The sequence below is a fragment of the Raphanus sativus genome, chromosome 8, assembly GCF_000801105.2.
Source record: "Raphanus sativus cultivar WK10039 chromosome 8, ASM80110v3, whole genome shotgun sequence".
Taxonomy (NCBI): Eukaryota; Viridiplantae; Streptophyta; class Magnoliopsida; order Brassicales; family Brassicaceae; genus Raphanus; species Raphanus sativus.
In genome coordinates, this window is record NC_079518.1 from 24,106,860 (window position 1) to 24,128,908 (window position 22,049).

At 36.8% G+C, this 22,049-nt stretch overlaps 2 protein-coding genes across 2 annotated transcripts; both read left to right on the forward strand.

The window, feature by feature from the left end:
* Positions 1-5,603: 5,603 nt before the first annotated feature.
* Positions 5,604-7,392, forward strand: LOC130498797 (putative two-component response regulator ARR19). The gene is made up of 5 exons (XM_056992406.1): positions 5,604-5,887; positions 5,993-6,145; positions 6,242-6,682; positions 6,769-6,854; positions 6,955-7,392. Exons 1-5 carry the CDS (start codon positions 5,710-5,712, stop codon positions 7,390-7,392), a joined length of 1,296 nt encoding a protein of 431 aa, XP_056848386.1. The 5' UTR covers positions 5,604-5,709.
* A 7,546-nt stretch (positions 7,393-14,938) lies between these two features.
* On the forward strand, positions 14,939-16,320 carry LOC108830772 (E3 ubiquitin-protein ligase ATL76-like). Its single transcript, XM_056991724.1, has one exon. It carries the CDS (start codon positions 14,939-14,941, stop codon positions 15,608-15,610), a length of 672 nt encoding a protein of 223 aa, XP_056847704.1. The 3' UTR covers positions 15,611-16,320.
* Positions 16,321-22,049: the final 5,729 nt, after the last annotated feature.

Consider the following 22,049-nt stretch of genomic DNA (forward strand, 5'->3'; position numbering starts at 1 on the left):
CGAGCAGTTGCAACATCGTCCGAGAGTGGTATTTCGGCTAAAGGAGTCAAAGTGCAAGCTGGAGGGGGAGATCCTATGAATCAGAGCGTGCTGCGCTAACCACCTCCATGACTTCCTGACGATCCATCTCGCCCTGGAAGGAAAGGAACTCTGCAATGTGCGCCGGGACGGCACCAGAGATGGGAGATCCCAACGTACTCGTGTGAAGGGAATCACTCATCTCAGGATCACAGCTCTTTTGGTCGCTCCAGGAAGAATACATCTTGGTATAAAAGAATTTCTAAGAGAGATGGTAGAGAAAACGTGGGAAGTTGAGAGAGTATGAAGAAAATGAAGAATGAGAGTTCAACACTTATAAATAAGTAAAGCAGAGGTGATTCTTTGCAACAAAAAAAAATGGGAAAATTGCCAATAGAGAACAAAAAAAATAAGGGTGTTGTCCCTTTGGTATAAATCATTTTTTGTCCAATTTTTCTCCTTTTTATCCTTTGTATTTCTGAAAACTAATGAAATAAATACTTTTGTGAATCAAAAAAAATATTAAAAATATAAACAATTAATAAAACACCTATATACACATACTGGTATTTTTTTTTCTTCAAAAAGTTGATAAATAAGAATTTGAAAATACGTTATACTAAAGGTAGAATGTGTCTTCTACGGAAAATGGTATAGTAGAAAGCGATTTCTAAAATAAACACGTTCATCTACTATTTTAGAACGTATATTCTACTATTTATTAATTTTCTAAAAAAATGGAATGCGCATTCTACTAATCCTAAAGTTATCTACTTTTCGTCCGAAAGCATCTTCTACTTTTATTAAGTATTCTAAATTTTGCGGAATGTGTTTTCTAAAATGTACTCTTCCATCTACTAAAAGTAGAAAACGTGTTCTGGATTTTTGTCAATGTTCTAAACTTTTAGAAGGTGCCTTCTACGGATAAGATTATCTGATTTTTGCGAAAATTAATGAAAATTTCAGTTAAGGAAATATTCTAAAAATCTCCTAAAAAGATTCTAACTTCCTAAAACGTGTTATTTTCGATTTTGATTGTTAAAAGTTTTTTAAAAATGATTATCCCTTGTCTTATTTTCATTAATCTATGGTTTTTTCATAGTTTTTTTTTTTATTTTTGTTTTCACAAACACTTGTTTTCCATAATACATATCTATACAACATGTGGTGTTTTGAAATTAGGTGCAATTTTTTTGTAAAGTTTTATTTTTATTTTTATTTTTATAAAGTTTACAAATTTTATTTTTATTATAAGTTTTATTAAAAACATTTTTAAAATTTATATTTTAATTAAAGAGTTTTATAAAATTAAAATGGTTACAAACGTTTTAAAACTTTTTATAAAAATAAAACTTTGTAAAATGTTTTTTATAAAGTTAGTTTAAAGTTTTTATTAATTTTTTTTGTAAATTTTTATTTTTATTTTTATAAATTTTAAAATTTTTATTTAATTACAATTTTATTAAAAACGTTTTAAACTTTTTATAAAAATAAAACTTTGTAAAATGTTTTTAATAAGTTTATTTAACGTTTTTATTAAATAAAATTTTAAAAGTTTTATTTTATTTTCTCTTTTAAAACGGTTTTAATTAATTTTTTAAAAAATTCTTTTAGTTTAATGTGTTTAATAAAAAATTTAAACAAACTATATAAAATTTGTAAACTTTATAAAAATAAAATAAAACTTTACAAAAAGTTTTTAATAAAATGTTTAAACAAACTTTACAAAAATACTTTAAATTTTTTTTTTTTATTAAAGTTTCTGATAAAATTAAAAAGTTTATAAACATTTTAAAATTTTTATAAAAAATAAAACTTTGTTAACTGTTTTTTATTAGGTTGATTTAATTTTTTTATTTAAAAAAAATTGTAAATTATTTTTTATTTTTATTAAGTTTTACAAAGTTTATTTTTATTTTCACTTTTTAAACGTTTTAATTATTATTTTTAAAAATTCTATTAGTTTAATGTGTTTAATTAGATTAATCAAGGGTTAGTTTTGGGATTATGAAAGAAATTATACTAAAAGGACAACTAAATGATGGTTTTATACTATATGGACAACCATGCTGAATTTTTGTTCCGTTTTGGCAATTTTCCAAAAAAAAAATCGACAAAAGGTTTTTGAGAAGAATTCATTCCTAGCCGTAGATTTCGATTAAACAACCTCACTCACTCGAAAAAATTACACCCGGAACTTGCGATCTGGGGGGCTAACTGTTGGGGTCAAAAAAGGTAATCTTGAAATCAACGTCTAAGATTGCATCTCTAGGGATCGAATGAAATCATTAGAACATAACAATTCCTGATCAACGGAACAAACCAGTGTCGTCCGACTCATCAACAGACGAGTCGAAACATCTGATCCAACTCGCCATTGGGAGAGTTGGACAAGCATCATCCAACTCGCCCCATGGCAAGTTGGATCATTCAATCCAACTCGCCATTGGGCGAGTTAGAAGACCATCATCCAAATGAGTCTTGCATCTTTGAATCAATCCCATGCCTTGCATTCGCATCTTTGAAACTCCTGTCTTCGGGTCTCAATCAAAATGTCTCTTTTTCATCTCGATTGGAGTTACAGTTAGAACTTTACGAAAAAACCCGCGAAGACTTGTTTTCTCGTAAGTTCAAATGATATCGTATAAAACGGCAGCAGTTAACTTAACACCAGAAAAGCCTAGACTATACAATTAATTTGGGACACTTTGATAAAACCGACCGCGTACCTTGGGTTTTCTTCTTAAAATCGTAAAAACATTTAAATCGCAAAACGGCCCAGGAAGGTCTAAAATGTGGTCGTAGACCCACTTACGATTTTTATATGAATTTGAGCCCAAAGTGACTATGATGGTCTGTGTATTGTATGCAGGAGAAGATAAATGTCAAGTTTTGAAAGATAATCATGAAAATCGAGAGAAATGGAACATTACCGCAAAAGGATAAACTCGGCCAGGGGGCAGAAGGGGAAAAGACAACCGACCTAGAAATCATATATAAAGGAAGGCTTATGCAAGAAAGAAAGGATCCGAAAATTTAGACATAGTAGGCTTCTGTTAGCTTTAGAGAACTTAGAATTTTGGCGGCTTAACTAGCGAGTTTCATACTTAGAACGTTTTTCTGTTTTGTTCTGCGTTCTCCGTTGATTAGCAACCTCCTATTCATCCTATTTTCTGTGAAAATCTGTATATCAATTTATATTACTCAATAAAATGCCTTAGCACAATTTACCATCGATATACTGTTCTCTGTTGTTCTTCGTTTTTGTGTGATCTCGCAGATAATCCGGTACCTCTGAGAAATTAGGGTTTTCCTAACTTTCCTTATTCGACGGAAATCGACAGTGCGAATTTCAGTTCCCACAAAGCCCATAGAAAACTTGGTAACACGACTCATGTGTTGTAGCTTTCCCATAAAGTTATTGCATCACATTCATACATTTCACAAGTTCAAACTACCAATTCAACATATTTTCTACGTTCTTCTCACATAGTAACAAGTTTTGTATAATAGGTTGATGTATTCATAGAACCTTATTCAGTTTTACTCAAAAAATTTCTCTATATCATACACTCTTGGTGCATATAATTTTTTGATATGAGAGACCAAGTTATACCAAATTCCTCCAGCAGTAGAGATAAACATGGCCTATCTTCTTTGAAATTAAACTCATTAACCAAGATAAATAGTTTCGTTACACAAGACCACATACCATAATCGCGATGATTATAAGAAGGTTTAGAGATCATACCATCAACAAAATCAAGTTTGTTCAAAAAATTCTACATCATCCGTACCTATCATCTCAAAAAAATGAAATTCAAAAGTTGTTGACAAGATCTGAAACAAGAAGAAGACCCGCATGATTGCTTTTATGTTATAATAAGGATCTACATATTGATTAGCTGAATATCACGTCGAATCAAGCTAAGGATCAGCAGAGGATTGTGTCGTTACTAAACATAAATAGATCAATGAATTAAATCTCAAGCAGTAAGATGATCGATGAATAAGATGAACTTAAGAGAAAACACAAATGAGAATTCTGAAGACTATATTTACAATTGCCACACAAAGAGGATTGAGAAATCACGAGAGAATAAAACGAGACTGCTCATCTTAATCTATGAAAAATTGAGCTCACAAGATCAATAGCATTTGGATCAGATTTATTGATCTTGTGAAGATAATCAAAGTTTAAGGATGCAAAGAAAAAGTAAGAAGGCGATGAAGAAAAGTTTGTTATTCATCTAAACTAATATGATCTGTACAATCTGATGTATGGTAGGTAAAAAGAAAACTAACCAATACTCAATATTTACTAAACTGTTGAATGAAACCCGATTATCCTAATACTTTTGTAAATATTCATACATATTGTTAGTTTCAAAGAGTGTGTACCCTCAGCTTCGTTCCCATTGAGTTTGGGGTTTTCGGGTTTTGGCTATAGTTCGGTTTTGGTATTTAGTACCTGGAGTACCCAAATTGTACCGGAAAACCCAGAAAATACTGAAACTCGAAAATACATGAATACCTGAATATCTCAAAAAGCAATAAAATATATCTAGAATATGAAAGTTTACCAGGAAAACCCAAAACCATAATCTATTTTCCTACTACATGGAGGACTCCTAAACCCTAAAAGACATGGGTCGACTATTATGCACCTCGACTTTAGCAGTAGCGACTAACGGTTTTCAAGCCTATAAGTTGAAAAACCCACTCAAAAAGATCAATAAAACCTTACTTTGATCCTTGTTTCTTGTTCAGCTGTTTTACTTCATGTTAACGTAGTATCACGAGGAACCTTGTTTTATTTTATCCTAACAGTTTAGTTTAGGTATTTAGTACTCAGAGTAGCCAAACTGTATTGAAAAACGCAGAAAATATGAATACCCGAATACTTGAAAAAGCTACGAAATTATTTTAAAATCTGAAACTTTACCTTAAAACTCCAACACTAAGCCAAAACGTTTTAAAAAAATTACCCATGATACTAAAAATACCTAGTTTTGTGTTCATTTGGGTAATTGATCGGGTCTTGGTTAAGACCTAGATCCAAACCGAGATTCGCGTATATAATATAGATCCGTACCCGAAGCAAAACTTTATTTTCAGATCAGATTTTTTTTTAAAGATTTCCAAGTTCTAGGAAAAATGTCGGCATAATTGGAAGTCGAGTCTAGAATAAAACTCTATCAAGGTAATAGAAAATTCCTTATTTAAAAATTCATATTAAACATCATTTTATTATTTTCATATTGAAAAATAATATCATACGTTCATATATAGTATATTTTTTTAGAAAAAAACATAGGCAGAAAGTCATATGTGAAAGCGGGGAAAGTCAAATGGTTTAATCTTTTTGAGATCTTTTTTCATAAAATTCAATAAAATGAAGAGTTGGCTTGACAGCTAATTGTATTTTTTCTTCGTACTTACTCAATTTTCTTTCATTGTAATCTACCATAAATCTTACATTCCATTTTTATTACATAATACTATGTACACCTATAAAATAAAAACAAATTTTAATAAATTTATTTTGACACATGTCAAAATTTCATGATGATAAAATCAATTTTTATAATATAAAAAGCTTCATTCTTTTTCGTAATAAGATACATACATGTTCTAACATACATATTATCTCTTGCTTTCTTCCAAACCTCTACAAAAGTAACTTTTCTAATGTCTATAAGAAATATAACCGAGGATGGAGATAAAACTCTCTTACTGCAGCAAGAAATTTCTGAAATCAGCTCTCCTCTCAGTGAATTTCCGCCGAGTACTAATGTTCTGGTTGTCGACGGCAGTCTCAGCACTTTACTTAATATGAAAGAAATCATGGAACGCTGTGCCTATCAAGGTAATTGTCTTCTTACATAGTCACATATATGTGTATAAATTAAGCGATTTAATAAAGATTTGTTAAAGCTATGGTTTTATACTTACGTGTTTAATCATTATCCAGTGACGGCTTATGCGGACGCAGAAGAAGCCATTGCGTTTCTGACAAACTCTAAACATGAGATTAATATTGTAATTTGGGATTATCATATGCCTGGAATTAATGGACTCCAAGCTCTCGCAATCATTGGTTCAAAGATGGATCTTCCTGTAATAAGTATGTATATCGTGCATTAAATTTTTACTTTTCAAACTATTATAACAAAATTCTCTTAATTCGATAACAAATAATAATTAATTTAATCTTTTGTAGTTATGTCAGATGACGATCAAACAGAATCAGTCATGGACGCAATGGTACATGGTGCATGCCACTATGTTATGAAACCCGTTAGAAAAGAGATCATAGCCACCATATGGCAACACATTGTACGCAAGAGGATGAAATCTAAAACCGGTTTAGTTCCACCGGCTGTGGCTCATGATGACTGTTCAAAGCAAGAAAAAGAGGAAGCAATAACAAAGAAACGAAGAAGGATAGGTATAGAAGAAACTCAACCAATGCAATCAGATTTGGTTAAGAGTAACGGCTCAGACCAAGACAGCAACGATTCCAGGAGCGTAAGCAATTACAACTGTGAACAAAGCATAAATAATAAAAATGCGAGATATTTCAAGAAACCGCGGATGACGTGGACCGGAGATCTTCAAGAGAAATTTCTCGAAGCCATCAAAATAGTTGGTGGGCCTAAAAGTAATCTAACTATTCTAAAATCTCTAGTAATTCAAATTTAATTATTTCTCTTTTATTTACTTATCATTTTTTGAATGCAACCGCAGAAGCTAGTCCAAAGATACTTCTCAAATGCTTGCAAGACCTGAAGATCGAAGGACTCACTAGAAACAATGTGTCCAGTCATCTTCAGGTTACAAAAAAATATTATATATTTTTTTATTGTGACAATTAAACTAGGATTCTGCATATATGAATAACACAAATTCTACATCAATTGTGTTGCCGTGCAGAAACATCGTCTAAGTCTTGAACAGAACCAAATTCCTCAACAGTTTCCAGAGACTGATTGGTCTAGTTTGTGTAGACCTTCGCCTTTCTTAGGTATGAACAATGGTTTCATTGCACCATCACCCTTTATGAATGGTCCAGCTGTTTACCCGGTCCAGGAAAATCAATATCAAAATGGTTACTTGTCAACGAACAACAACCACTTCGTTACCAATAATATGCCTGGTTTGTCCTACTTTAACAATGATCACCATCTCCAGCAGCAGTATCAACAACGACAATATCAGCTTCCAAATCAGGTGAATAACATGATGAGAAGGAATGAACCTCAACAAGCTTATAATGGCATTGGTTTAACAGATCTCGAGTCCTCAACTTATCCAAGTTTGCCTAACGATCTAGACGAGTTTCTATTCGATGGCTACAATTTCGGTAACTGATATGAGCTTCTCTTTAAGATGGTCTTTGTGGGAGATTATTTGTTTCTAGGAAAATTCAAGATTGTGAGGGAATAATCAGTGCGTAAGGGAAAACGAGCATGTCTTGTGCGTCGCAAGAAGATCAGCTATTTTATAAGAAATTAATTATAAAGTATCGTTTACTGATGATATGTATATCAGTATCATATGTATGAAATATTTTTTTTTTGTTTCTAATAAACTTTTTATTTATGAATATCATTTTCTTTCAGCAGATTTAATTATATTTTATGAAATGAGTTGCTTGCAAGTTCTTTAATTCATAAACCATAACACATTATCAGGAAGCGAATCCGTGGACAGGAAACACATCAAGACATAATACTTATGTTTATTTTCTATATATATTTCTATAGAGATAATGATATAAAGATAAAAGATAATGACGTGGAATTCGTTGTCATCTTGTTAGTCCTGGAGTCTACCTACTTAGTCAATCTATATAATTTTTTGTGATGATCACACTCACTTTTTTAAAACTTTATATGGTATCGTAGAAAATCAATCTCTAACATCATAACGTTTTCTCTGGTCCTGCCTTCTATTATCAATATGCACATAGTTACTAACTTGCGGACCATGGCTATTATTTCTACGACATAAAAGTACTATGATATGATATATGGACTATAGAATTTTAGAACTCTCTTCAAGATAAACAGAAAATCTAATTCGTTAATGGCTCTACTAAACCATCTGTGTGAATCCCGACTTAGATAGTTCAGCATTAAAAAACTTGAAGGTTGTGGGTTGGGTTAGGCCTGGGCACAAAAACCGGACCCGAGGACCCGAACCGGAACTGACCCGAAAAATCAGGGTATCGGGTTTATTCGGTTCTTCAGAAATAACCGTTTGGGTCCTAAACTGTTGTATCCGAAGAACCGGTATCCAACCCGACCCGGACCGAACATCGAATGGGTATCCGAAGATATCCGAAATAAAATATATATTTCAAAATATTATTTATAATTATATGTATAATTATTTTAATTTTAATTATAAATTTAATATATTAGTTATTTTCAATAATTTTGTGTATTTTCAGATAAAAATATTGTAGTTTGGATAGAAGTACTTAAACAAAACTGTATCAAATGAGTATATTTGGTTATTTTTTGGTAAATCTGAGTAGTTTGGATACAAAATACCAGAACCGAATCGGATAATATGGTTATTTTGGGTAATATTATCCGAACCCGTTACAAATACATTTATTCGGTTATTTTCAGGTTCTTTTATATCAGAACCGAACCCACCCGAATCCGGAAAGACCCGACTCGAACCCGATCCAAAATTTTATAATACCCGAATGGGTTTTAGTTTTCAAACCCGAAAGAACCGATACCCGAATGGATTTTAGTTTTCAAATCCGAAAGAATCGATACCCGAAAGAACCGATACCCGAAAGAACCGATCCGTACCCGAATGGGTATCCGAACGCCCAGGCCTAGGTTGGGTACTCACATATATTGAACTTCTGGTACATTAACATGTCAAGTTCCTGACGCATACCATAGCAGCTATGGGAATCTCTTTTTTTTGTGCATTGCTATGGGAATCTCATCTTAAACATCATTTTCAGTAAAATGCAGTTTTTAAAAACATTCTACAAAAAGATGCTACAAACTGCAAACATAATGAAAAAAAAACTGTTTTACAATACTATCACCTTCTTTACAAAACTTCAAAACTTCTTGTAGCTGCGCTGCTTCTACATAAACAAGTACATACCACGTAAAGCTGAATGCTCTTTTGATTTGTACCTCGCTTGGGTTATGTGGTGGGGCTTTATATAGTAATCACTAATAATTCATATGTCAGTATTGAATTAAATTATATATCATATTAAAAAACTAAATATAACTACAATAACTTCTACCTACTTATATATATCACTTTTTGTCATAGACTTTTAGAGACTCAATCGGACTCTGTAAACCAAATTGGTAGCTCTGCATCCATGTGCACAACAAAGGACGTCTGTTTCCTAGCACTACGTGCTAAGCCATCGGCCTTCAGATTCTTTGTGCGAGATACATGAATGATTTCCAAGCTGTGAAAAGATTCTTTCAAGGTCTTTATGTCTTCTAAATAAGTAGCAAACGCATGCCATTCATCTGGTTCAGACACCATCTTTACCAATTGCAAACAATCTATTGCAAACATGACCCGAAACTGACGCAAATTCCACATACATTCCATTGCCCAAAGTAAAGCTTCTATCTCAGAGTGAAGAGGAGAGAGAGAAGCCCTTACATTATGTGCTCCCATTAGGCCCGTAAAACCTTCAAGAGTACTATACCATCCCTGCCCGGAAAAAAACTTCCTTATCCTTCCAAGACCCATCCAGAAAACACCACCGGCCGGTAATCATCGGAAGATTTGCTTGTTGTGGGTTTGGTGTCGGCGTTTGTACTACTTGTGCCTCAGCCCATAGCCGTGATTCTGTTTCCGCAAGTTGAAGAGTATTCCTAGGGTCCATATCCAAATTGCTAAAAACCTTGTTATTTCTTCCTTTTCAAATATACCATAATATCCAAGCAAATTGATGATCTTCCAATTCAGGTCGAATTCACCAGAATATGTAATCCATATTTGTGAACAGAGATTCAGTTGTGGAGTTAGATGGGATCTAGGATAGTGCCCAAACCTGACGCGCTGGAATACATTCAAAGAACACATGGTTAATTGATTCTTCTGTAGCACCACATCTATCACAACATAAATCCCCTGATAGCTCTCTCGCATTTAAATTATTTCTCATAGATATACATCCTGATATACTTATATTTATCATATTTTGTGTATATATATCAACAAAATTAATTGTAAGTGTACCTTAACACATAAAAATGAATACTTATAAAATCAAAATTTTGTTGTTAGTTAAATGGCTGAAATTTCCTTTAAATTATCGGTTCATAATGTTAATTAACAAATTTATTTTTACCATTTTAACATAGTTTACTAAAACAAACAAGCATCCAAAATAAGAATTTTTATATTTAAATATAGAAATATTTAAACCTAGATAATAAGATAAATTTAAAATAAATATGCATTAGATACAATATGATATTAACAATTAGTCTTATAAAATGTAAATTTAATTCTTTTGCAGTTTAAATAAAATCAAATTTTAATAGTTAGACCAAATCAGAAAAGGAATAATATAAATAGTTATTAAATATTACAATTTAATATATATTTATATATATATATATATAGTTTTGTAAAATGTAAATTTAAATCTGTTGAAATTTAATAAAATTAAATTAAACTTGTTAACTAAACCCAATTGAAATAAATTAGACTACATATAGTTATAACTATAATTTTAGTTTTCCGAATTGATGAAGTTAAAATATAAAAATAATAATTTCAAATGTAAATTAAATTTTTATTTTTGATATAAAAAAGTATTATATTTAAAACTATTATTTTGGTATATGGTGGAAAGTTGTCCTAGTAAAATACATTGAGAGCTAAAAGACCATCATTAACTCAGGTCTTTTAACTGGGATTCTTACTTTCGGTTAAGATCCAGTTAAAAGACAATTTTTAGGTTTTTTAGATTTTAATTAAGAAATTTTAAAAAATCGTTTCTTAAATAAAAGATATAAAAACTGTCTCAGCTGAAAAGTATTAAAAATAAAAAATATAGAACCATGAATTAAGAATTTCGACTAAGAGACCGGAGTTAATTATGAATCTCAATCGACTAAGAAACATAGGACTTGGTAATTAGGCGTTGGGAAACTTAGGAGAAGAAAGCGACAAATTTCAAATTTATAAATGAATATCGCTCGATCTCTTTTGAAAGATAAGCACATAAACAAACGCCGACCCACAAAAAGAGGCAAATAAATATACAACAGAACCATTTATGTGAAGACATCTAGATGCTTGGGAAACTCGAAACAGATTTTGCAAAATTTTACCCGTAAAAGATCTAATAGTTTACAAAGAAAAATAAAAAAAAGGTCTCATGATCTGATGTTTTTTTTTTTCCAACTGAATTTTATTATAAAAAAGACCAAGCCCAATAAACGAGGCCCAAAAACTTACAAAAGATTACAACCAAAAGCCCAACTAAAAACAACACAACAATGGGTATCAAAGCCCATTACCCTAAACCGGATCTAACCTAGAAACCACCGACCAAAACCGTCGGGTTTCGACACGAACACGGACACGTATAGATCCCTCAGCCAAACGAGAGAACACGTGTCCCACCAATCTTTCCAATCTTCCCCGGTGAGAGCACCGGAGACCGCCGGAAACGCCGTCGTGGAAACCGGTGCACAATCACCGAACTCTCAAGGCGCACGCTTTCATCTTCTTCGTTCCGAGCAAAGGAGAGCTTCCATCGACTGTTCGAGATCTCATCCCACGCTCTATACCACAAACACAAAGAGAGAAGAAGCTTCAGCCACGTCAACACCACCATCCATCGGAGAGCTTCAACCGTACATCTACGGCATCTCCTCCGATACACCAACATCGATTCCAAACGAAACCAAATCCAAAAGCCATCCACCACCGTCTTCAAAATAAGACGACGGCTCGATTTGTCTAAAGCCGGCGGCGTGGAACGTGGAGTCTCCACCCCCGGAGTCATAGCCGGCGACGAGAGCTGTGAAAGCCTCTCACTCCCGGAGTCAGAGGAAAGAAACCGTCGAACGCTTCCTTTTAAAACTAACATGCAACGAACAAAAGAAGAAGAACAGAACGAAAAAACGAAAATCAAAAACACAAATCCGGACCGACGGTGGCTGTGAAAGCCCACCCGTCGGCCGGAAACACTGTTCGCGGCGGCGGTTCTCTAGAGAGAAGGCAGAGCGGTTTGTCTAGAGAGAGATTTTTTCTTTCTCATGATCTGATGTTTCATGCATAGTCTCTAATATTTCATTTCAGGCGTTAGAAAGAGAACGAAAACAAATAAACAATAAAACAAACAACCATTCATATGCAGACATTTAGATGCTTAGATATATCTAAACAGATTTTGGAAATATTGCCCGTTAAGTGAGATAGTTCAGTAAGCATATAAAAAGCCAAAAGGTCATATGATCTGATATTCCCCTATTTCTTGTAGCTCCAGTAAATTTTGGGACAATTCGATGTAAGGAGCCCTATTAAATCTCAGTACCATAATGTAATTTATATTATATAAAATGAATATACATATATATAGATATTTGAGTATGTTTATATATATATATATTTTTTTTGTAAAATTGAAATAGGTGAATGAGGCATAAAATGTGGAATAACACTATAGAATTACTTTTAAAGGTAAAATATTTTAATATATCACATCTTGTCTTTCCAATTTTATTTTGTTTATATTAAATTAAATAAATTATCATATAAATTAGTATGTCTAAAGTTTTGAATATATATAATTTAGTGTTTATTTGTTATTTTGATGATGTGGCTATTATAGATGAAAAGGAAATTGATTAATAATATACATTTTTTTTTTTGACATTAAATGGCTATTCTATTACTCAAACTTAAAGTGGTTTGGATAATATAACCGGTTTAGAACAACCAAAGTAGCAAATATATCTATGAAAAGTACGAGCAGACCTAGCTAACGAATCAGTTATCACATTTTGATTCATTGGAATATAGTAGATGTTGAAGTCCCTGTAGACATCTTAAGAGTTTGAATAATTTCCAACTCCGTTGAGAAGTTTTGCCATGCTTGTAGTTCCATTAGCATTGCAATTAGATCCTTACAATCTGTTCTAAATCTCTGACAATCTAAATATTGCAGCATTGTCTTCATTGCCCATTTTAAAGCTTCAAGTTCCGAATGTAATGCTGACTCGCGTCTTCTCAAGTTTCTTGTCCCCATAAGTTAGATCATTCTCATGCTATCCTTCCAAGCCCATCCTAATCCACTCAAATGGTCAGTAGAGGTCTAAGAACCATCCACCATACAAATATCACCCAAACTTAAGACTTTGGTTGATGAGGAATTTGGTCCCTTGGAGAAGTCAGTACCGTCTCTTTCGCATTGTGTCATGTCTGACACTCATTCTCTTCATACCGGACTAACTACATTGGATCTTTGTCTATACCCCTGAATAACTTGTCATTCCGAGCCTTCAAAATATACCATATTATCCAAGGATAAGAGTTCTTATCATTTTCTGGCTCCATGATATTGTTCTTCCTCTAAAACAGATAATCCACATTGGTATAAATGCTTGAGAGAGGAAATGTTTGGGGGTTTCATGATGTGGATGATAATTCCAATACTTGTACTAGTGGTGGACATTCGAAGATTGCATGAGTAGCAGTTTCTTCTGGTTTTCCACATCTTGGACAATAATTGGCACATCTCATATTTCTTCGTACCAGATTCTTCGTACCAGATTCTTCGTAACCGCTACTTACCTTGTAATCAATTGTAAAATAAGATGACGAACCTTTGTAATGCATTCACTTTTTGGGCAAATACCTAAAGTTCGGTGATACCGGGTTCTAACTTCTAAGACCTATTTTCCTAGTTTTCAATATACAGATATTGTTTTGTAGAAGAAAGGACGTACATACATATAGTGGGGTAAACACACTAACTAATATAGTTACTAATTTGTAGGTAATAGTGGATAATCATTATTTAAAGTACAGAAAAAATAGGCTTCTAAAAGCAAAATATGCATGAAACCTTGGTGAAAAAGAAACGTAAATACAAAGAGCAAGAAATTCAAATCTATTTCGTTAAGCCGTAATAAATCAAAACAATAGAAGCATTATTAGAGCATCCACATTGGTCAAAAGACCTGAATACTAAAAAAGTTGATTTCCACTTAAATATCTGAATAATTGATTTTCTTAAAAGTAAAGTGCAGTATTAAGCAACACAACATACACACAAAAATGCAAAGACAGGTAACACAACACAACAGTACACATGGAAAGCACAAAGATTGCTTTACAACACTACATATTGTGGGCAAAGCATTAAAATTGTGAAGAAGATACAACAGAATCCCTCCTCCCTCATAAAAAATATAATGGAAAATAAAATAAAACCCAGCTTATCAAGAACTACCACAAGACCAACAGGATAGGACAATGTTTTTGATTAAAGTGAGACAAAAAAAAATATGATTTCAGAATTACCACAAGACCAATAGGATAAGACAATGTTGGGAAAAAAGATAGCCTCTACAGTCTACACAAGCATCTTTTGGTTGGAGCTATGGCCCAGTGACAAAATCAGCACTCAACGTTTCCTCAAATGAGATAAGTTCTTCTGGGTCCCAAATCCTCCCATATCTTACTTGAAAAGAAGAAGAAAGTTCCACTTTCTTGAACAAATCTTATTAGTCTCCAACTATTAAAAATATTATTACTCCCCACTCACTAATCAGTAATTATCTGAGGCTATATATACGACCACCCTCCTCAAAACATTAAGAGGCAATAACTAAACAAAACAGAGAGAAAAAAACTTTTAACCAAAGCTTTTTTAAAGAGAAAGAAAATGTCTGCAAATAAACTACCTTCTTCAGCTCAGGCGTTCCAAGAACAAGCCCGTATTAGTTTTGTCTCTAGAAAGCTGCTTTTACACAACCCATTTGACCACAACAGCCAAGGAGCCTTTGCGGTGGAACCATCTCCTCACATAACTGATGAGAACAACCTGAGTGGGAATGTCTTGATGCTTCTCTCAGTTCTCATCTGTGGAGTCATTTGCTGCCTCGGGTTACATTACATCATTCGTTGTGCATTCAGACGTTCCTCAAGTTTCATGATCTCTGAGCCCGTCTCCAGTATTCCAACACGACATGGTTCATCAAACAAAGGAATCAAGAAGAAAGCTCTAAGTATGTTCCCTGTCGTGAGCTACTCACATGAGATGAACCTGCCGGGGATTGGCGAAGAATGCGTCATCTGTTTGTCTGATTTTGTTTGCGGTGAAAAGCTTAGGTTGCTCCCTAAATGCAACCATGGTTTCCATGTTCGTTGCATTGACAAGTGGCTTAGACAACATTTGACTTGTCCAAAATGCAGACACTGTCTGGTTGAGACATGCCAAAAGATTTTAGGTGACTCTAGTCAAGTGACGGCAACAACACCAACAGAGAACGTAACCGTCAGGGTAGCTCCTCTAGAACCTGAAGGAAGAGCAAACACTTTCAGAGAAAGCAGTTAAATGCCTAGAATCTATGAACTTAGATAGGAGATTTTATCTCAAAGATACTTCAATTTTTATGTTGTTTCTTTTTTGTCTGTAGCACAAAGTGTATACCGAGAGAATATATCACATTTTTCAGCAGCATCTCACTGAGTTCATCAAACTTCTCTTTGCAGAAGTATTTTTTTGGTGGAAGGTGATTTATGAAATCATATCCAAAAACATTAAGAATCATTCATAACCAAAGAATGATAAGTAAAGTCCTATATTGATGTGTCACAATCACTACAGTCTACACGGAATCAAAGAGCCATTAGACATAACAAATGGCCCAAGACTTAGATCGGCTAATATGCTTGAGAGTTGAGAGTGATAACAAAAAGGCATCTATCCACTTGAAAGTTGAAACACTTCCTATATGCTTCACAAGTCATCACCAATCCACACACATAATCACAAGATTCTTCGTCCCAATGGCAAAGAAATCAACTTTGCCATCGAAAAGTGATATGGACTCAACCCATAAAAGGGAAACTCATGGGTAAAAGTGAGACCATGCATAGTCCTGTGAGATTCTGAACCGCAACTCAGGTGATAAACCTACCCAACCTATACGATATAGCCTTGTCACTAGATAAACTTATGGAGCCCCACAGTCGAAAGAATCCGTTCTCATACGTTACGTCACACAAGTAAGAAACATTTCAACTCCATTCAAACCAAATACGGTTAAAGTTCCAGTTACTATCATTATAAGAATCTCATACTTGTGTACACTAGCTAGTATTACGAAAACAGAACTAGAAACTTACTTGTTAATCTCTTTGACAAAAAAAATAAAAAGAATACTGATAGGTCCCTTGCCAAGAGATATCAATGTTGATCAATGTTAACAAGAACACAAGTTGTTTTGGGTAGATAAGTCTACCTCTTTTTGTCTTTTTCATTTCTTTAAATAGAAGAGTACATGAAGCAAATAACAGAAAAGAGAAAGTGGAGTCATTGACTCCTACATTGCAGGAAATATGGGAAATGGAGAACGTTACGGAAGAAGCGTTCCCTTATTAACAACTGAAACAAAGAAAAGAAATATCTTAAAGATATTTGTTGTTTGGCTTACGTGGCCTTGAAGACTTCCTTGGCGCCACTTCAACATCTTCAAATGAGTCTTCTTGTATCCTATCAATACTTCCCTCCTCGGAAAGAACCTTGTCCTCAAGGTTCAGTGCAAACGTTGGGAAACTGGTTATGATTTGTTGCTGATCCTCCCAAGTAGCTTCGGAAACAGGTAGGTCAGCCCACTGGACTAGTAACTCCTTGTCGCCCTGGTGATTCTTTCTGAACTTCAACACCTTTGCAGGAAACAAACGTAAAATACCAGACTCCTTCATAGGTGGTAACTTGACCGAAACTGGTTCATCATCACCAACACGTTTCTTTAAGAGTGATACATGGAAGACCGGGTGGATACGTGCGGTTGCAGGCAGTGTAAGGCGGTAAGCAACTTGGCCAATCCGTGCCTCCACTTGGAAAGGGCCGAAGTATCTGTTGGAGAGCTTCTGAGAGGAGCGGCGAAGAACGGTCTTCTGTCGGTATGGTTGGAGACGCAGGAAAACCCAGTCACCTACTTCGAACTCAACGTCGCGGCGGTTTGAATCAGCGAACTGTTTCATCCTGTTGTTGGAGGCTTCCAAGTGTTCCTTAAGCTCCGTTAACAGCTCGTCGCGGTTCTGCAGTTGTTCATCGATTTCACCAACAAGAGTGGAGCCAAGTTCATACCTCGGTAGTGACGGTGGAGGACGACCATAGAGAACCTGAAAAGGAGTTGTTCCCGTGCTTGAGTGAAAGGTGGTGTTGTACCAGTATTCAGCCCATGGTAGGAAGGAGCTCCAGTGTGTTGGTCGTTGTTGAACAAAGCAGCGGAGGTACTGTTCGATGCAGCGGTTGACAACCTCTGTCTGGCCGTCAGTCTGGGGATGATAGGCGGTAGACATCTTCAGTGTGGTACCTGACAAGCGCCATAGTTCCTTCCAGAAGTGGCTCAAAAAGATTGGGTCTCGATCACTCAGAATTGTACGCGGCAGACCGTGTAGTTTGACGACGTTGGCAATGAATTGTGATGCAACGACAGCAGCAGTGTAGGGGTGAGAGAGAGGAATGAGGTGAGATGACTTACTGAGGCGGTCGACCACAACCAAAATAGAAGTGAAAGATCCAGAGCGAGGCAAGCCGTCTACGAAGTCCATGGAGATGTCCTCCCAGATGTGTTCTGGAACAGGTAGGGGTTGGAGTAGGCCAGCAGGAGACATCGTCTGAGATTTAGCACGTTGACATGTATCGCAACGAGAGATATACTCCACCACCGATTTATGCATTGATGGCCAATAGAAGTGATGAGAGAGCCTCTTGAATGTGCGTAAGACACCAGAGTGACCACCCAAGGTTGTATCATGGTACTCATGTAATAGTTGTTTGATGATCAAGGAACCTGGTGGTATGACAACACGATTGTTGTAGCAAACGAGGCCATCTCTCCAAGAGTAGGGACGCCCTGGTTTCTCTGTTGCTGCAGCTCCGATCCTAATGAGGTATGAATCAGAAGATGACAGGGTACGAAGCTCATCCCACATTGAAGCTTGAGGAACCGAGATTGCTGTCAGGATGGGGCTGTCATGTACGCGTGACAAGGCATCAGCTGCTGAGTTTGTCTTGCCGGGCTTGTAAATGATCTCGTAATCGTAACCAACGAGTTTAGACATCCACTTCTGTTGCTCTGGCGTGAGGATCCTCTGTTCCAACATATACCTCAGGCTTCTCTGATCAGTCTGAATTTGGAACCTGCGACCGAGCAAATAAGGGCGCCAAGTACGGATTGCCACCACAATAGCTAACATCTCCCTTGCATAGGTTGACCAAGCTTTCTTTGTGACACCTAGCGACCTGCTCATGTAAGCAATAGGTTGACCACCCTGAGAAAGAACTGCACCGATACCTTCTCCAGAAGCGTCCGTCTCGATGACGAATTGCTTTGAAAAATCAGGGAGAGCCAAAGTTGGTGTAGTTGTCATTGCACTCTTGAGGTTGTTGAAAGCTGTATCTGCCTCCGAGTTCCAAACAAATTTACCCTTGCGGAGTAGGTTGGTCAGTGCCCTTGCGATCAAACCATAGTCGCGGACAAACTTGCGGTAATAGCCGGTCAGGCCTAGGAATCCGCGAAGTTCGGTGACTGTTGTAGGAGGTGGCCAATCAGTCATTGCGCGGACTTTTGATTGATCTACTGTGACGCCGATGTTAGAGATGATGTGGCCTAGGTACTCAAGCTCTCTTTTACCAAATTCGCACTTCTTGAACTTCACAGAAAGCTTGTGTTGTTGTATCAAACCAAATACCTCGCGAACGTGTTGTAAATGTGACTCCCAGGTGGGGCTGTAGACGAGGATATCGTCGAAGAAGACGAGAACGAACTTCCGCATGTAAGGTCTGAAAATGTCATTCATGAGAGCCTGGAAGGTTGACGGGGCGTTGCAAAGGCCGAACGGCATAACCAGATATTCGAAATGACCGTGATGAGTACGGAACGCAGTTTTGTGGATGTCAGAGGGACTCATCCGTACCTGGTGAAACCCAGCTGTGAGATCAAGTTTCGTGAAGTAGGCTGCTCCGTGAAGTTCGTCGAGCATATCGTCCACCGTAGGAATCGGAAATCGATCTTTGATTGTTGCGGAATTGAGTGCTCGATAATCGGTACAGAACCGCCATGAGCCATCTTTTTTCTTGACGAGGAGGACCGGAGAGGAGAATGGGCTAGAGCTTGATCGAATGATGCCTGCGTTGAGCATCTCTGCCACTTGCCTTTCGATCTCATCTTTCTGGAAATAAGCATAACGGTATGGGCGGACGTTGATAGGGTCAGTACCCTCTTTGAGTGTAATGGTGTGCTCGATGTCGCGGGTCGGAGGGAGGCCTTCTGGAAGCTGAAAAATATCATCGAAATCATTCAGAACCAGGCGCATGTCATCGTTGATTTCCTTGATGTCTGCAGCGTTTTCCGGTGAACACAGCGCAAAGAGAAGATGACCTTGTCGGGCCTCTTTCTCAATTTCCTCTCTTGTGGTGGGCCTGATTTTGTTTTGAAGAAGCCCATTTAGGATATGGGTTTCTCCTTCCCAATCCAACTGCAATGTTTGGGCTTTCCAATCTGTAAGAATAGGTCCAAGACTTTGCAGCCATTGGATTCCCATTACCAAGTCGAGGCCCACTAAAGGAAGAGCGTAGAGCGTAATTTGGAACCGAGCACCGCCGATCTTGATGTTGACATTATCGAATCTCCGACGACATCGCAGTGGAGTTCCATTAGCAACACGAACATCAAACGATTTGGTTAGCGTCTCTGGTAACCGCAATTCAGAGGCAATTTTTTCGCTGATGAAATTGTGTGTAGAACCACTATCAACAAGAGCGTGGAGGTTGTGGTTGTTGACGATGGCGAGGAGGCGCATTGTTGTCGGAGAATCCCAACCGCTGAGGGCGTTGAGAGTAATCTCGGGTGTAGAATTATCTCCCTCTGTGTCTGCTTCATCGGAATCTGCATCGTCAATACCTTCCATGATGAAGAGTTGTGGTTTGACGCACTTGTGACCTGGAGAGTACTTTTCATCGCAACTGAAACAGAGGCCTAGACTGCGCTTTCTCCGCATCTCCTCCCAGCTGAGTTTGCGAGGCGTTTGCACACTTGGAGCGGTGGTTGGCGAGACGGATGTTCGGGAATTCGGCGTTGAGAAGGATTGACTCCTGGGTGTGAAGCGTTTCTGTTTCTGCAATTGATCATCCTTCATGCGAGCTAGGTTCATGACCTCTTGCAGAGTCTTTGGCTGGAACATGCGGACATCATCAGCGATGGAGTGGTGAAGGCCGCCGAGGAATGTTCCAACCAATGCTTCCTCTGACCAGTTGGAGACCTTGTTGCGGAGTCTTTCGAAAGCACGTTGGTATTCTCGGAACGTCCCTGTCTGACGGATCTTTGAGAGTTCTTCGTGGAAATTGGTGATACGAGTCGGACCAAACCTCGTCCACAATTCTCCTTCGAATGTCTCCCACGAGATAAGCGTCTGATCCACGCCAAGGGCTCGTACAGTTGCCTGCCACCACTCGTTTGCTTCCTCCGTAAGGTGATAGGAGGCGAAGCTTACTCGTTGGTTGCCGGTGATCTCATGGTAGGCGAAGTATTGAGTAGCCTTGGTGAGCCATTCTGTCGGGTCTCCTTCGCTGAATCGCGGAAGCTCGAGCTTAACATGTCGACGGTTGCTAGGAGCAGCCGCAAAAGGGTTGATATCGTCGGTGCGGGTGGTGTGTGGTGGTGCTATGTCGCGTCGCGGTGGTGCTTGTGACGTGCTGGATTCGGTTTCGCGATTGCCTAAGACAAGCCCTCGCATTTCTTTGAGTGACTCCGCCATCGTGCGTTGGAAAGAGTCCTCCAAACCCTGAATCCTGTCGTTGATGCCGGTGGTGAGTTTGAGTAGTTCGTCTTGAACCATACCCATACTCGTTTCAAGGTAATCAAGACGTTCTCTGTTGTTGGCCATAGTCTCGTTCCGTAGATTTTGAGACTCGAGCCGGGTTTTTTGTGAATTTTTGGTGGTACGGGGCGGAATGATTTTTGAATGGGGGCGGAATGATTTTTGCAGGGTCTTGTTGAACGTTGATTCTGATGAATGCCGTTAACAAGAAAAGAAGGCTCTGATACCACTGATAGGTCCCTTGCCAAGAGATATCAATGTTGATCAATGTTAACAAGAACACAAGTTGTTTTGGGTAGATAAGTCTACCTCTTTTTGTCTTTTTCATTTCTTTAAATAGAAGAGTACATGAAGCAAATAACAGAAAAGAGAAAGTGGAGTCATTGACTCCTACATTGCGGGAAATATGGGAAATGGAGAACGTTACGGAAGAAGCGTTCCCTTATTAACAACTGAAACAAAGAAAAGAAATATCTTAAAGATATTTGTTGTTTGGCTTATGTGGCCTTGAAGACTTCCTTGGCGCCACTTCAACATCTTCAAATGAGTCTTCTTGTATCCTATCAAATACATGAAGGATAAACTTTATATCTTAGAGGTTGTCATAGATTTTCCAGATAACTGATTCAAAAAAAACACGGTGGGATCCACAACTCACTGCAAGATATTAATATAACTGATTTGATTAAGGACCACATGTTATAACTGCGTGATTCTGGAGATCCTGCAGCTAAAAGGGAGCAACATGTCATAAACAAGGTTATCAAAAGAAAAGACACGTCACAAAGAAATGATGGTTCAAATAAGGCTTGAGATCCTAGGCTTTTCTGATTGGATTGGATTGGATGTAAATAAGGTATTAATACTCTCACTTGAAACTTAGAGACTAACAGTAATCGAGGATGTTCACACTTCACACAAACTAAGGGTTACTGGTTAAC